The 17,348-nt window shown below is 39.8% G+C and overlaps 1 protein-coding gene across 1 annotated transcript in view; it reads right to left on the bottom strand.

The window, feature by feature from the left end:
• Positions 1 to 434: 434 nt before the first annotated feature.
• IGF2BP3 (insulin like growth factor 2 mRNA binding protein 3) overlaps positions 435 to 17,348 on the bottom strand; it is an 87,874-nt gene continuing 70,960 nt past the window's right edge. The window contains exons 9-13 of the mRNA XM_031057621.1: positions 12,354 to 12,473; positions 8,250 to 8,324; positions 5,235 to 5,366; positions 3,996 to 4,109; positions 435 to 3,065 (exon numbers count right to left, since the gene is read on the bottom strand). Of these exons, the coding sequence (XP_030913481.1) occupies positions 2,964 to 3,065; positions 3,996 to 4,109; positions 5,235 to 5,366; positions 8,250 to 8,324; positions 12,354 to 12,473 (543 nt within the window). The 3' untranslated portion in view covers positions 435 to 2,963. The remainder of the gene's footprint in view (positions 3,066 to 3,995; positions 4,110 to 5,234; positions 5,367 to 8,249; positions 8,325 to 12,353; positions 12,474 to 17,348) is intronic.

The following is a 17,348-nucleotide window of genomic DNA, read 5'->3' as shown; positions in this document are numbered from 1 at the left end:
ACCACAGTAAAGCCTGGGTAAAAAAAAAACTGCCTCCCCTCTCCCCCACGCCCCCGCCCCAAAAAAAATTACTGCATTTCTAATCTCCTCATGTTTGTCCTGACAGTCAGTACTGACAAGTCCACATTCTTTCCACAGCAAATGAACCCAAGTGAATGGTGCAAGGCAAACCATGAAGCATGGGCTGTCCTACAGACTATAAGGCATTGTTAGATGGGAGGGAGATTAATTACGAGCCACAGAAGTCACAGCTTGTTTTGGGAAGTGCAAACATTGTAACCTGGCTGTCCTAGCAGCTGTGGAATGAATACCTGTAGGTTACTGCTCATCCTTATCCAGTTATTATGGACAGAAAAGCAACTTGATCAAAGCACTGCAAGTACTTGGGACTGTCTGTCCCTATGCCTCAATAATTTAAAAAAACACCACACAACTTTATCTGATGATAGGAGTTAAACTCTTTATTCCATTCAGAGGCATCTGGCAAGTAGAGCTGCATTGGGGGGCACATTACAGATGAAAAATGATCCATACTTTCTGGATATTGAAATCATTTACAGTATTTACTTTCTAGCTATTCCCAAATACTCCAAATTACCAAGTCTCAATTGAAAAGAAAAACATGAGATACCATATTAAGTCTAGAAATTTAAGAGAGATGACAGTATTTAAATCAGCAGATGTAAATGCAGCGCCTATCTGTAAAGTAATTTTTAATGGAAAATAATGAAGTCAAATCCTTCTCAAATGTTAAGAAAGGAACGTCCGACTGACTTAAGCCTCAACAAAAATTAAAATGCTATGTACTTTCCATACTTCAGTAATTTTAAATTCATTGTAAGAAAAAAAAAATTATCCTAAAGGCTAGATGAAGGTCACTGTCAAAAAAGGAAAAGAAACTCATTTTTCTTTGCTAAAACTACAACATAAGTTTGTGGTTTTTAAACCAATTAGTAAAGAAGAGATGCAGGAAAAACACTTCAGACCATTTTCAAAATTATCTAATCTGTACAACAATGATCTTTGGGAAAATTATCTAGTCTATGTAGTAATGCCTCTATTTCAACATGAACCTAAGAGGTAGATAACAAAATGATGAAACAAATGTTTTTGCTCGCTGTGCCCCTCAAATCAGTGCAGCATGGTGATTCTGATCATCTCATGCACAAAAAACATCACAAAAAAAGGTTCAGAGGTAATAGCATGGCTCTGTCGACCACACACACACAGGCGCGCACGCGCACACACACACACAGCAGTCTTTATGCACCATGTGTTGCCACATTTTTTTTTTCTTAAACTGAGGTAGACTGAAGTTTATTGTAGAAACTTGAATGTGTCACTATTACCACAATCATCATTCAAATTACATTTGGAAATTTAAAAATTTGGTAACTTTCCTGTTATCCCTGCCTTTTGACATTTTTTTTTGTTCTCCTCTAATGGTTGGTTGCAGAATGTGCATAAATCCTGCTGCATCTATTATAAGCCAGGCTAGAGAGGTTGTTGTTTTGTTTGTTTTTTTTCTTGTAATCATTTTCAAAACCTTCAAAGTGGCTTAGTGTGGCCCATAACAGCGGCTGGATATGTAAACTTAGCCTTTCATTATCTTTCAATGTGATCAAACACTGTTTGACCTTCCCCCATCGTGGTAACTGAAAGCAGTATGATGTGATCTGCAGACAGCAGAGACCCTCCTGGCCTCAAAAAAATGCTCCAGCAGATCAAGTGTTCTATCAAACTGAAGATGAAGCTTGCTCTTTGAACAAAATGGCAAAGTCCAAATGGGCTGCAAATGGTTAAATGTAGCATTATTAGGTAGTGATGGTCAAAGGCACAAAGGGTTCATGCATTCAATCAAGTAGCACAAAAAAAAAATTCAGCCTCTTGCAGCCTTCTAAATTTTTCCCCCAACCCCAGCCTCTTGCCATCACTTCCTTGTCCTGTTCCCAAAAAAGTACCGTCACAAACTTTTTCATCCCATCTTAAAAGAAAACTAAACGGCATTGCTGCTATCAGAATGTTGGCATCATTCACTATCTTTTGAACATTCATTGAAATTTTTTTTAAACAAATGATGGTGTTGAAGCCCTCAGGAAATCTGAGGCTGTGTTTTTTTTACCCACCTTACTCCCATCAGCCAGCAGCTAGAAGTGCTCTACTATATTTTTCCCCGATAAGTCTGTAGTACTCCTGGCTGGTGGCTGATCAAATTTTAATTTTTTTTAAAAAAATAAAATGCTCAAGAACTATTAGCTTTATAAAGTATACAAAATACCAAAAAAAAAGCAAAAAAGGAACAATTTCTCATTGAGGTACTAAATGCCTGAGGTAGTTTAGTAAAATGCATATTTATCTTTTTATGCCCTGGCCAACACCATTCAACACTTCCCTTAGGTTATTCATGGCAGTGTTATGTAAAAATGCAACCAAATTCTTTTTAAAAAATGCCACTTGTTTCAACATTGGGACTAACACTTAAACTCTTGTCAATACCCTTGCTCTAACCCTAGCCCACCCACAATCCCACCCTCCAAATGTGTTTATTCTTTTACAACTGGACCTATAAGAGCAATGCCTTTTCTTTTTTTTTTTGTTGGTTTTTTCTTTTCTTTTTTTTTAACCAGTGAACTCAGAAGAGAAAGCTTCATTAAACCAAGTTCTAAAGTTGTTGGGGAATAATAAGAACAATAAAAAAGACTAACGAGTTTATGTTAAATTGTGAGAATAGAACAAAAGGGAAGTGAAGGGGTCCTTATTTTAAAGCTGGGTTTCAAAAGTTTGAGAGAGCCTAAAGAATACATTCTCAGAGACAGCGTTCAACGGTTGCCTGGTCCTCGAACAGGTGATTGGCTTGGTGGATCTTCTGCATAAAACTTCAACAGGTGCTCACCACCTGTCTCTCTGTCACACAGTCTGTCTTTGGTCTGGCATCTGTCTCTGATGGGCCATTTCCTAAACCTTTATTTCCGTCTTGGCTGAGGCTGTCCGCTTTGCAATGTTTTTTGCTGTTGCTGCTGCCTTCTTACCTGAGCCAGTATTTCCTGAATTTTTCTCTGAGCAAGCTGAAGGACACAAAGAAGAAGAAACAACCCATCATGATGCTATGCTGCAGTGACAGCTGTTTACAACCAACAAGAGACGCTACTGGGATTAGGAAAATCTGGAATGACTAAATTTCTAGTACTGACTAGATTACTTGTTAATTAAAATACACTTGAGGTTAATCATGATGTACAGCCTAAATTTTAATTTTTCTTCTCTTTTCAACCTACCACAACTACTTGCATGGTCAGTTTTCTCATCTGTAGTATATAAACCATGAGAATAGGTAGATGACTACCAATGTTGACATTATTGAAGGTACAGCCTTAATTTTACTCCTCTGGAAATACAAATGTTTTATAAGAACCACTGTTGTAATGAAGAGGGTACAATTTTTTAATACACTAGGGTAACCAGGTCAGACTTACAGGACTTCCCAGCCCCCCCATCTCCTTTCTGAACTACAAGTCACCTGCAGCAAAGTATCAAAAGGAATGAGTCTGCATTAAGTGAAGGAAGGAATCTTGTGATCCTTTTCTTTATGATATTATATCAACAGAGTGGGCAATGTGGATGAATTACATATCTGGGTGTATTCTTTCCAGATACTATGGTATGGCTTGTGTCTCTGTTCCTTCTGAATTTCAGCCCAATCACAACTTGGGTTTTCTTTTGGTTTTGGCAAAGTTTTAGCAGTGCCAGAGCCCGCATAAATTGACAGAAGAATTTAAGGAGACTGTTTTGCATATGTGAATGTGCAGTATTGTTATAAATCTCTCTCACAGGCATGAGGAAAGTTTATTGCAGCAAGACAACCAGAGGAGCCTGGCAAGCACTGCTTGCTGTATCCTGAGCAAAGGTCTTCCATCCCTTGGCTCCTGCACATGGCTATAAAAGAAAGACCATGGAAATATCAAGGCAAATACAGAAAATCATTGCAGTCCTCCTACCTGGCATGCATAGAAGTGACCAGTTATTTTCACAACCACCTGATCATTTTCATCAGGTGTCTGGTCACGAGGGACTACAACTTCTGCACTTGTCAAGTTTTGAAGCTCATTTACCTATAAACAAATAGTAGAAGTCAGAAAACTTTAAACTAACAAATGTTATACAACCAGCAAGCCTCAAAGACACCGACCATTGAAACATCATCCTCTAAGCTGCACTTTTTTAAACCACTCACTAACAGAAAGCATCTTTATGCAGCAGTGTGCACTCTGCAAGCTGAGCCTCTTGTGTCTCTTAACATAAATTAGCACCAGTCCTCTGGGTTTGAAGAAGTGTTTTAAAGACTAAATACAACACACAGAAGGTGTTAAATACATGACTTTAAAAAAGCAAATAGATGCCACAGTATTTACAGTTGAGTTTAAAAGTGTAAGGTCAGAAAAATCATACAATATAGGGAAGAAAAATGCCAGAGTATTTATATGTTTTTCCTTCAAAAGCCTAAACAATATAGAGAACTTCAGACTGAGCAAGTGAGAAATTCTGGGAAAATTTGTTCAAATTATTTTCAGCAGCTTATTAGCCTTCCATCATGTTAAGTAGAGGTGAGGTTAGAGTCTTTGTCTCATTAAAACTATTTTATTTTAGAAATGCTTATCACTGTGTAATTAAAGTTGTAGATGAGCAACTTCTCAGACATGTTTGTCCTTAAGCCTCTTGCCACTGCAAGTAAGGGAAGAGGCCACACTGCCTCCTGACACTTGACCTAAAGACCCTGTTGCACTCAGGATGGACCCCCAAGACTGAACCAAGTCTTTGCAAATATCATCTAGCTCCTGACTTAACACCATATGAAAATACCTGAGCACCAGCAGAGCACCAGCACCTTTTTAGGATTAAAAAATCTCAGTGATGTTATTTTATACAACAAACTGAGCTTAAGAAATGCCATCAATTTAATTGAAACAAAGATAGGTATGCTTTTTTTGGTAATATTGAGGTCTGAACATGTCTTAAATTCCTACCACTTATTTAGAAATGAAATAAATCATTCTAAGATTGGCTTCAACTCCACAGCAGAAGAAAGGAAAATGTAACAAGTACAGCTAAGAAAACAGCTCCTGCTTTAATGTAACATCAAAGAATTAGTTTAGCTAAAGTTTAAGCTTTATGTGTATATACACACTGAATATGAAACATAACTGAGCAACACTGAGGATTTTATTTCAGCTACTTACTGTTTTGCCTCCTTTACCAATAACTCTACCAGCAGCATAGGATGGCACTTTTATATGAGCTTCAAGTTTCACTTCTTCTTTAGGTCCAAAGAAATTTTCTTCTTTAAGTTTTCCATAGATTCTCCCTTGAGCCTGCAAAATTGCTTTCAGTTAGAGAATGTTCTTCTTGGAATCTAGTTAACATCAAGAAATTCCACAGAAAGGTGAATTCTTAGTACATAATCCTGATAAAGTGTTTTCCCTAATAAATACACTACTTTTCTAAAAGAAGTCTTTGTACCAAGCTAGGAAGTACCAGTGTTCAACTTCTAAGATTGCTTGACAAACCAGGGAACCACACAGCAATTTAACAGAGATCATGATTATTATTATGCTTTTCAGTAGAAATACTGCTTTTAAAAGAAACTACCACATTTCTGTAGAGGTAAAGAGTAGTGGAGAGAAGAACTGTCAGGCAGAACAACAATCCCAAATTTTTTATTACACCCAGAAGCACAAAATGCAACTAATTGATTCAGGAACCCATTCTTTTAAGATGCTAAACTAAAAAAGCCACAACACCCCCAACAAGTCATGGTCTAAAGACTCTAATTGAAGCAAAGAGCTTGCTTTTACAATCCATTACAGCATATTGTTTAAAAATAAATAAATTTTGCACTTGCTCAAATTTCCAAAGTAAAGAAACAAACTGCCCAGATCTAAATAGTTCCATGGGAACAGTATTATTTCAACCAACACACAGTTCCTTTTTCTGGGAAGCACACAAGTGCCAGATAGCAAGAAGAATGCCCACTGAGAGTAAGGTTGTAGATTTGCTGATTTTTAAACACATTTATTTCCTTATTCACAGCCATATTCAGTGAATTTGTGAGAAGTGGTAACCAAATCTTCTACTCTTTGGCTCCTAGATGCTTCAAATGAACATACATTACTGGTGAATTATAAAGAAAGATGGGATGTGGACTTCTTTATAAAAAAGATAGTACATGCTCTTCCAACATCTCCAATCTCTCAGTTCTTGAAAAGGTCTTTAGGAAAGGAAACAACCTAACTGGGCTGCAAGCCCCTGCACAGTAAAATGATGTCTGAAATATCTTGTCTACCCTAGATTCCCCTTCACTTTCATAGATCCCAGATCCAAGGCAGCACAGCCATGCATGGACAGTGGTGTCACAGGGATGCCAGAGCTCTAGGGAGCACTGCAGCAGAGGCTCTGAACAGTGCCATGCTCCTTCCCATTGCCTTGCTAACAACTGGCCCTGCACACTGCAACATCCCCAGGCTGCAGCAGCACAGGAGGAAAAGGCTGTAGCCACTGCAGCTACTGGGGACAGGAATCACAGAGAGCAGAGCACGATGGAGCAAGGAAAGGATGCCAAAGTCACGGGCTCTGGGATAACACTGCCTCTCCCAGAGCTCATTACCCATCTGAGCAGCAGCTATTCCCTCTCCAGACTGTTGAGCATCAGTTTACATTCTTGGTGCCCCAACAACCACTGTCCCAGGAGGGGAGACCCTTCTTAATCAGAGCACTAATGAAGTGTGGACCTGGCCCTAAGGCCAGCTTCAGGTTAATGGTGGTGATCAAAGGAAGGACTGAGCTCTGCCTCTGCCCATCCCAGTCAAGAGGGCATTGCTCAAAGAGAAGCTAAAAGGTCTGGAGCTGAATAAAGCCCCGAGGGATAATCCCTTTCCTTCATAAGACCAGCATAGCCCAGGAGCATTGACTGTGCTACTATGCTGATGCATCTTTGCAAGCAGAGCTCAAGTGTAAAGTATGACTGATTGATGTGGTGTTAAACTACATATGAGGTGCAGAAAAGGGACACTTTCCTCCTTGCAGGAGTCAGGTTGGAGAGAAGAGCTTCCAGAAGAGCCCTGTGAGACTCCCAGTTTATCTTGGGGAGGAAACCAGAGGACAAGCCTTTGCCTACATGAAAAGTCAGGATAAAGGATGCCCAAATTTCCTTTGGCATGCTACTCCTTGAGGGTAAGTCCACTGATATCTGGTCAGTATCTGACCTTTTGCTGACCCCAGACCATAAGAGTACATGTGGCCAAGCCCACAAGCACACAGAAAATATCAAGGACACAGAGCTTCCTAGTCATGCTTTGCCTTCAATAGTGTCTCAAGTGCATATGGTAATTGAGCAACAATCCCAAATGCATCTAAGTTTGTAATTACCACTGCAAAATACCTGCCCTGATAATTTTGCAAAAATCCTAAAGGCATTAATGAAACTGATATCCCTGAAGTTTGTGCACCTCCTCCTTGCAAGATGCCCTGAAGTAAAAATACAAAGTCAAAAATGTGAACAGGCAAGAAAACTAAGCCAGGATACAAACTCTCAAGTGACTTTCTACATGCTCCAGGCCACATCTGTGATGATGCCAGGCTGCTGCACTGAGCTGCCTGCATCACTCCTAGCACAGTCAACTCCTTTGGGGTAACTAGATTTATCCCTTGACATTTAAGGCAGAAGGCCACTCTGGAACTTAATTTGAACACAGATGGGATAATCAGGTTGAGTATCTCCTTATAGTTGCAGTGGAAATACAATTAGAAATCTTACATTTATCTGTAGAGCTACCCAAAACGCATTTTCCATTTGGCACAAAACAGCAACCTGGGAAGACTCAATTTCATCTTGTCAGCTTTGTTATTTCAATTAAGCACACAAAACTGTTGCACATACCAAGACAGATTAAAAGACTCAACTCAAAGGTGCTTGTAGATAGAAGAGACATTTAGGAATGTAATATGGCCATATTTTTATGCTAGATCTGATTTTACTTACATGAAACACACATGAGATTTCTGGTCACCAGAATGTGGCCTCTAATAGTACTGTATCACTCATATTCTTATGAGACCTTCCAGCAGAAGGAAAGCAAAACTCAAGTATTTACTAAAATTCTGAATAAAGTGCGCTGGGAACCAAGAGTTTAGTTTTTCAATATTGTCCCTTAGGATCCAAAGGCCACTACATACTGACAAGTTTTTCTATGTTGTACCTTGAACTGAGCTTCTGGAGGTCCAGTGATGATAACCATTCTCAGCTTAGCATCTGGTCCTTCAGCAGGGGCAATCTGAAATGGATAAACATAGCTATTGGTAGCTGTCTTTTGAAGGAATAGTTTAAAGCCACCTCCTCCCCATTTCAGTCTCACATTCTGTTCAGGAGTGAAAAATTATTCGTTACAGCAGCAGCATCACACTTCAGTCATGACGGGTTTGTTCTCTTTAAAGTGCATTAATTAGCTGTAATGAAATATGGAGAAACTGGCTAAACCACCATGAGCAAATTTACTTTTGAAAATTAAAGACACAGCTACTCATCTACACATGGCAGAATCCCACACGGCGGTTTCATGTGGCTGTGAGTGGTGTAAGACATGTAGCCTTCAAAAAGACAAATCTGGTTAATAAACTGAGATTCTCATCCCTACCCACTAGCTTGAATAGTCTTTCTAACAAGTTTTGCTCATTAGCAAAAGCTCTCATCCATTCCCCTGAGAACAGAAGATCACTTTACTGTTGTAACTAATCAGATCCAAAACATTCCTCTATACTGGACAATGTGTGACCCAAATAAAAATTAAGCTCCACCAGAGCTGAGACAGAGATGCCTGTAGGGTCTTTAGCAGTTCATGTCACCACAACAGTAAGATTTCTGTGGGTGTTTTTCCCAGACTCCAGTGGCATTGAATAATTCAAGCTAGCCTCTGACATTCCGAATGAATCTTTTGTTTATCACAACTGACATTTGCATTGTTGCATCTAGTATTACATAGCTGCTGTTGAATGAGCAATATATTAAACACTACAGAATTTCATCTCAGCTGTTGGCATAGGGATGTTATTCATATTTAACAGCTGTAGTTTATTTCAGACAAATTACCAGTCACCAGGCATAATTTTCACTGAAGAATTTTGCTAAGGAAAGTTTATAACATTATTCATATTGTACCCTAAGATGGAGAAGGCATTACATACTAGTTATCTGGTTTGCATATCTATTTTTCATTATTTATGAATTCCAATTGGATAGATCTAAAAATACACATTAATTTTACAGCAGTACATTTATATGACATGACGTTGTAAGAACAAGCACAGACTAAATCCATTCATTCTTTGGAAAAAGTATTTTAGAGGGGCAAAATTCCAGGGCACATTTAGAGGCAGCTGACTGAACAGAACTCAGCCTGACAATTGTCATTTGTGTAAACTGGACAGGTTTGTCTCTCAGTCACCTCTAGTTTTCTTAACAAACACCAGCACCTTCATTAAAATTTTAGGAAAAATATTTTCCATCAAGCCTTCATTACATCCGATATGTGTCTAAATGTTCTGGGACATATCTTGCTTTGATTTTATCCTCGCATATTCTATTCTCAAAAGCTGGAGTAAAACATGGCTGAGGGCTGCAAAATAAACATATACCAACTAACATTTCAATGTCTGAAGGAGTAACCTAAGAGAATTCTAAGAGAATTCTAATTCTCTAACACCTAAGAATAGGTGTTAATTTTGTCTGTCTGCCCTTGGAAAAAGTAGTTATATGCATACAAATAGTATACAAGTGGTGAATTTAACTTCTGAGATTAAATAACTTTTCATTCCTAACCAGAAAACAATCTTTTATATGCCAAGCCACAAACTGACAACTTTATACACCCAAACCAAGCTTTCATCAGGAAGGACTGCTCTGCAAGAAATTTTTAACCAAGGAGCAATTTTTAACCACCTCAGCAGCACAGGGTGGGCAAAAGACAGCTCAAATCTCTGGCTGGCTCTTTTGCTGAATACTTGAGTCTGGAGTCCTACACTGAGCCTGCATTTCCAAGCAGCACTGGGACACAACCTGAGCTCAGCAAGTGCCATGTTCACCTCTGAGGTGAGAGGCTGGACGCTGCAGCCTCATACAGAACCCCAGTGCATCTGCAGTTTAGTCTTGCATCGTGGGTTATGAGTTTCACCAGATCTACAAAGCTCAGCATGAGCACAGAGGAGATGCAAGAGGATGTAAAAGGCTTTCAGCTGTAGCAAGCTACAGCACAACTCAAAACAAGCATTATGCACAGACTTACTTCCTCCACAAAGTATGGTTACTGCAGTTTGGCAAGTAGGAAGTTAGGCAGCACTTCCTCCAACTCTTACACAGATTCCTTGATTCACAATTTATCATTTTGTTCCGAAGTTATGACAGAGGGCAAGTAGAAGTGGTCCCATTTCAACATGAGGGAAGTTTAGAAGTTTTGAATAATTTACCAGTTGCCATATTTAATACTTCCACACAGAAGCAAGCCTGATGCTCCACATTGTTCTGCCAGATTACAGGTTAAGTTGCTTTATTTTAATAAATACGTACACATGCAGCATGCCAATTTTGCAAGCATACCCCGAATCTGTGTACTTTTGTTAAGATTTAATCATGTTTTCACAAAAAAAGCATCTTTACTTTATTCCTATAGAAGGAACAAAAGACCGGAGCTTGAGAAAACTTTTGTCTGAATTTAAATTAAGGCAGAAATGTTAAATGCATGGGGTAGAGGGGTGCCAGCCAGTAGAGGAAGCCTGAGGCCACTGTTAGCCAGATGCATGGGAAATACTGGAAACTCCCTTTCCACTAAACTCTCTTCCAAGGTCCAACTGAAGAACTAGTTTGGGCGGGTTCTTGGAGGTCCAGGTTGTTTCACATTTCTCTCTCCACCTAGCAGTACCTTCCATACACTGCTTAAACTTTAGATACAAGCTGCAGGAATGGAGAGGGGAAGAGGAAATACGTGTGATGCATCACAGCCCCATGAAAGACAGATTTGATAAAGAAATATTGACACTTCTCACTTTCTCCTGTTTAATTTTTCCCCTAAAAACATGGATATTAGTGCTCAATTAATATAAACCATCTGGGTAGTATAACTATTTAACATTCTGATCAAAAAAAGGATGGAGTTGGGCAGTGTGTCATTGGTTGACTGGCCAGTAAAACAGATCAGCACTAGGCAAACCACACACAAGACTCATTCATCAGGGTTCCCCAATTATTTTGCTCTGTATACTTAGATGAACACCTTCCAAGCCAAGCTCAGCTTCACCAAATTAAACTCCGCATAGCCAGCTCCTGCCCTGTGCCCCAGACTCCTGGCAGATCCCTGCCATAGCACTCACTAAACACATCATTCCATTGAAACACAAAGAGGGCTGAGAAGAAAACATTTGTTTTATCTGTGCAGTAAAATGTCCATAACATCATACTAAAGCTGCACACTGTACTTTAAATGCACTGTTCTCTAAGATTTTTTTAATTAAGGCCAAAACATTATCTTTACAGCATAAAACAGCAGAAGATATTATTTGTAAGAAAAATGTGTTCAAGCATTTAGAGAAGACACTTGTGGTTACAAGGGCATTAGTGGCCAAAAGTCAGGGCCTTCCTATGACTGCAACTGGTACTAACCCCTGTAGACAGCCAAGAAAGATTTCACCAAATTGACTGAAACTCAAGCTTCTGTTAGAGGTCAGCCTCTGCAGACCATGCTGTTCTTAGCTACACTGAGATGGTCAATACACAAACAGCTGGATGCTAAACCTGATAACATGAAGGTAAATGTGCTGTTTGAGGACTGACTGGCCCCAGGAGCTTGGAGCAGCACATGGGTGAAGTTCCACCACCAACAATTCAGCATGGAGCCATTTGAGCTTGGCAGCCCAACCCAATCCATCTGGCACAGAACAGGGGCAGCCACGAGAGTAGGGACTTCAACTGGGCTGCTGTGTTTAGAAGGGGAATTTACCCCACCAATTTTCACCTTACCTAAAGCAAAGAGAAAACATTTAAGCACTGCATCATTAAGGCACAAGTCTGTTTCTAAGACCACCAAAGTAGTTTTCTTTGCAGCTTATATTTCACACCTCAGGAGACGTCTGAAAACATGCTTCTAATTATCTTGTCTCAGGGAAGATTAAAAGATGATTTATAAACAAATGTACTATTTATCACATCATATTCTAAGCATGGAGTGGGGGAGGATGTTCAGGAAAGCACAGCTTGTGCAAACTTGCTGAAAGTGTCATGTAGAATAGGCAGAAAGTTATAGCTGGTGTAATAATACCTTAATAGATGCGCCTGCAAAACGAGAAAGTTGTTTGATGTGCTGTCCCTGCTTGCCAATAATAGCTCCAACTGCCAAGGCTGGGATGAACAGATGAACAGTTTCAGACTCGGGCTGTTGCTGTGGGGAAGAAGGAAAAATGCAGTGAATGTTTTTGAACATTATGAATCAGACTGACAGGAAAATGGGTACAGAACAGGCATGCATGGAAATGAGGGGGAAATAAGATTTCCCCCCTGTGATGTCTGAGTATTAAGGGTCTGGCTTTTTTTGGGAACCACAAAATCCACAGAACAACAAAACCATTTTGAGCCAAAAGAGGATTCTTTCATCTTGTATAAAATACTCACAATTTTAATGCATAGAACTTTAAAAAACAATTGAGGAGCTGCTTCTTTGTGAGGCTTTCACTCTTACCTGTAGCTGTCTGGATTCTCTTCCAGGGGCAAGACCCTGCAAATGAGGCTACTACAAGCAGAAAGAGGCTACTACAGCCTGAGCAGGCAAACTCTTTCTAGTTTCCCAGTTATAGTTTTAATTTTAGATTTTGCTGAGAACAGTACAAAAAGCCTCAGAGTTACATATATGCTACAATTTCCTTTGTGTGGGAGTGATCTGGAATGATAGCCAGCTTGAAATCTGCCAGTGATTCCTCCTGTGTAACATTATGCAACAGTTGGAGCCCTGGCAGCATTCCTCACACAGGCTAGTAAATTAAACGCCGTGTTTCTGAAAAGTGAGAGGACCCCAGCATTGCACCCACTGGATATCAGGCATCACTGCATCTTCCTATTGCTTCCATGCAGACACCCCAGCTGGAGAGCATGACAGAATGCTCGAGATCCTCTCTACGTGCTGCGGAGCAGTGATCAAACTGCAGGGGTGCATCTGCCACAGTAACTCACAGCTCTGTTAGCAGCCCCAGAAGAGCCTGTCTCAGAGGAAGGGAGCACCATCAAGTACACACCATGCTACTGGACCATGGATCCATCCACTTCCATCAGGGCTACCCCTGAAAAGCATTTCACACAAGCCTCTCTTTGAACTAGGAGGTATTTAAGACGCTACACACCTCTCCTTCTGAAGTTTTTCTTCCTCTGTGTACCCCTCTCATATTTTTGAAATTTTTTTGCTCATCCTCACTAAGACAAGCCAACAAGCCCTTTTGTGCAGAGGTATTTTGAGACAATGCAGACAATCCTTGTCCTTGCTTTTTCAGTGCCCACCATGCACTGAGCACCAGCAAGCAGAGCATGTGGGACCAACCAAGCTCATTGAGCTTTGCTCAGCTGTGTATTTTGATAAGGGTACAGGCACATAGAGAAGCTCACCTAAAAAGCTTTTTCTATGATATTTTCAGAAAAAGCCCCACACTGCTATATGCAACACAAAGCAAAAAGCAGATGCAATCCTAAAAACAGCACCCGCAGCTTATTTTTAAATTTCAGAACTCCTTTCAAGGTTAAGTCTTTCAAGGCAAAGTCCCACTGCATTAGCCATAAACAAATCTGAACAAAATGCTCATTTCCAAGTTTTACCACTTCATTTTCAGTAAACACAAGTCGACTGTAACCTCAGGGGATACAAATTCCAGGCACAGCTCCATGTATCAGGTGAAGAAACCCCAAAATAGGATATTGGGAACAGAAACACTTGAGGCAATTGCAGCAGTTGCACAGTTTACCCTGTGTTTTCACACATACAAGGCGTTAGGATTCAGAGGCATTTCATGCTGGTTTGAATCCACATGGACACAGCCCTCCACTCCCAGCCTCCCCACTGTCTTGCATGCTTTGAGGCCAGCAGCTTTGCAGATCCAGCTGGTTTTTAAGGCAGGCAGTAAGTCCCTGACCCAAATAACCAGAGCAACACACAAGTGGCAGTCTGTGACCAAGGGAGGAAGTAACAACAATTAGAGAATGGGGAAAGGTGGGACCACCTCTTTTAATCTGCCTACAGATCAATTTAAAATTATCTCAAAACTACACCCTAAAACTACATATTTGTAATGAAAGATGCAGTCACTTCAGTATATATGTTAAACCAGTTTCCAGAAGATTACTCATATTCTCCTCCTATTATTACAAATATCCTGAGTGTTGTCATAGTAAGTCTTTTTACATGTTCACTGTGAATCCAGCAAGATTTACAGCAATTTGGAAATGCTACTGTAGGTACTCACTTGATTTTAGCACTTCAAAAAACTATTTCTAAATGGTTGCAAGTTCATGAAGCATTTGGGCTTTTCCAGTTTTGTTGCAAGAACCCATTGCACTGGGTGTAGAGGCAATCCCTCCTTCCAGTCCTGACAGCTTATCCACCCCCCTTGCTTGCTCCTCTCTTCTTGACCCCTACATTCAATTGTTCAATGTGCTCCAGTTCCTGCAGAAATCCACTGCTGAAGATTTCCTTCCACATGCTTCTCCAGCCAGCCTCTTCCAGCTAATTACTACAACACTGCAGCGAAGCAAACGTGTAATTGACTTGGTTTTCAAGAATTTACACATCTTCTACCTAAACCCACCTCCAGACACATTTCTGTACCATAGAAACAAACCAAACTTCATTATTTTTGTTTGCATATATTTCCTGCCTTCCCTCTGTTGCCCATCTGCCTGCTGAGCAGTTTTCCCCTCTCCTTCCCAAAGCTTGATTTCAAGCCGCTTTCTTGGCTGGATTCAATCCACCACTGAAATTCCTTTTTGCTGCCTCACCCTCAAACACAAAACATGGGCAGCAAAGGCAACAGAAGACAGAAGATATGGTACATGTGCCTTTCTAACTGTGCCATGAAGATAGAAGATATGGTGCATGTGCCTTTCTAACTGTGCAATCACCTCACTGTAGCACCTTCCTCCCATCCTTCCTCATAGTTTTGACTTTTTGATACATTTCAACTCATTTTCTCCTAAAGGACTTTTAAATAAGTATTTATGTGTGTTACTGAGGTTCTTCAATGCTAAACTTGCATTTTAGTGTAATAGTGATACATATTTAAGGAATAGTGGAGAATCTGTTAATATTCAGCTGTTCATACATTGGAATTTTTTTAACTCTTGTCTGGGGTACCACATTGGCATATACATATAACCAAATTCATCTCCAGCATAACATCACACAAGATTTAGAGAAATTATGTAATACACGCTGATTTTTAACCACTCAAAAACCATAGTCCTCTTTCTTTTTTCTTCTGGCAGAAATCAAGTCTAACTATAAGGCTTTTGAGAGTATCACAACACCAAGTTCAAATTGCTATCTGTCCATCTCCTTACCCACAATAATTTTAAAGTCCTTTTGTATTTACTGGAAACCTAGCCTGCAAAAGAAACACATCAAAATATAATGCAATGACTACACCACCCATCAATCTTACAGATGCTTCTGGGGATCTCAGGATGGAAGAAAATCAGCTATAATTTAATCTCACCCATGCCATGCCACATAAGTCATAGAGCTTTCCAGGAACTCCCAACATGAGTTATATCAGAAATAGATTCCTAGACCTTAAACATATGTTAGAAGCACTAAATTTAGGGAACTGATTTCCCACTCTGTGAAATTTGAGCTTCAACGTTCACTCCCTTATAGCCAAGTCTGCTTAAATATATACTTACAATTTAAAAGCCAAAATATGTATGTGTATATATTTTTTGACGAGAGTAAGGTCTCCTGGACAATTTTCTCTTCTTCCCCATTCAGTTTATTTTCTCCTCCTACATGAGAAAATATTTTATTCAAAGCCAGCCCAGCCCTGGGAACTGATGGGAATGCAGAAAGAAAATCTTTTAGAGTAGCAGCCTAGGTTCACCAAGATTTATAGTCCATACATCCACCCTAATTTGCAAGTAGCCATCTGCAGTATCTGTGATGCACACACCACCTCTTCAGCCTCAGCAATATTTGCACTATGGGCTTATGGCTAGTCCACCCAAATAAGAGAAGTTTGTCTTGTGTAGCTGTGGCACACAGACCACTGAGATATTCACTTCAATGGAGCATCTAGGTTGGTTTGGGGTTCTGTGGCTTTTTTTTCAGGGGTTTTGTATTTTAAGAGAAGAGCTCCAGAAACCAAGATATAAGAAACAGATTCTTCAAAAGCATGGTGACCAAAACAATTAGTTCAGTTCATAAATAACTGAAAATACTTGCTTTGTTTTTGCAAAAATCAGTCTGCTTTAGTCACAAAACAAGGTTGGTAAGGAATTTTTGTCTATATCCAGCACACTGAACTAATGAAAACAATTTTAAATGCTGGTTTTGTTCATTAATTGGATTCCAATTTCCATCCAAATGTTGCCTGATGAAAATCAGAAGTTAAAATTAATCAAGCAAATAAGAAAAGCACCATTCATCATTTCTTAACAGAAAAAGGAAAATATACATTTCCCAAAGCAAATGGCAAATTGCATGCTTGTATAAATAGAAAGATATATTCAGTGTAAGCAAAGGTACAGACTACTCTAAGGTTTTCAGAAAGGTAACTAAAGTACACATATAAAATTTGATAAGTCAACTTAAATCAGATTTCCTGGTTGCTCATTTAAATCATGATTGAAAATGGTGATCTAACACAGAGATGGAAATTAATCTACCCCACTGGATGACTCCAGGCAACTGCTGCAGCACACTATTAGCTCTGACTTTTTACACTAACTCAACTCTTTCCTGGAGCAGCTTGGATACTCCTCCCTCCATACCTCCTGCAAGTCCCTGAGCTCCAGCCATCTGTCCCTAGCCCATCAGTCCATACCAACTATTTAGCTTCTTTTTTTAATATTTCCCTTTTAAATTGCCACCATCACCATCCAAGAAAAACTGATCTGTTGGTAAATCATGTAATTCCTGGCTGCTTCCCCATTACACTGGGCTCACCTGGAGCCCCTGCACTGCATGTAGCATCAGGATTATCCCCTTCACTCCAACCAGACCCTGCAGCCTTACGGGAGATTTTTCCTTCTGCTGCCAACCCTACCACATTAACTCTTAGGAAAC

This window comes from Geospiza fortis, unplaced genomic scaffold (genome assembly GCF_000277835.1).
Source record: "Geospiza fortis unplaced genomic scaffold, GeoFor_1.0 scaffold95, whole genome shotgun sequence".
Classification (NCBI taxonomy): domain Eukaryota; kingdom Metazoa; phylum Chordata; class Aves; order Passeriformes; family Thraupidae; genus Geospiza; species Geospiza fortis.
Note: the sequence above shows the minus strand (reverse complement) of the source record. Positions and strands in the feature narration are given on the sequence as shown.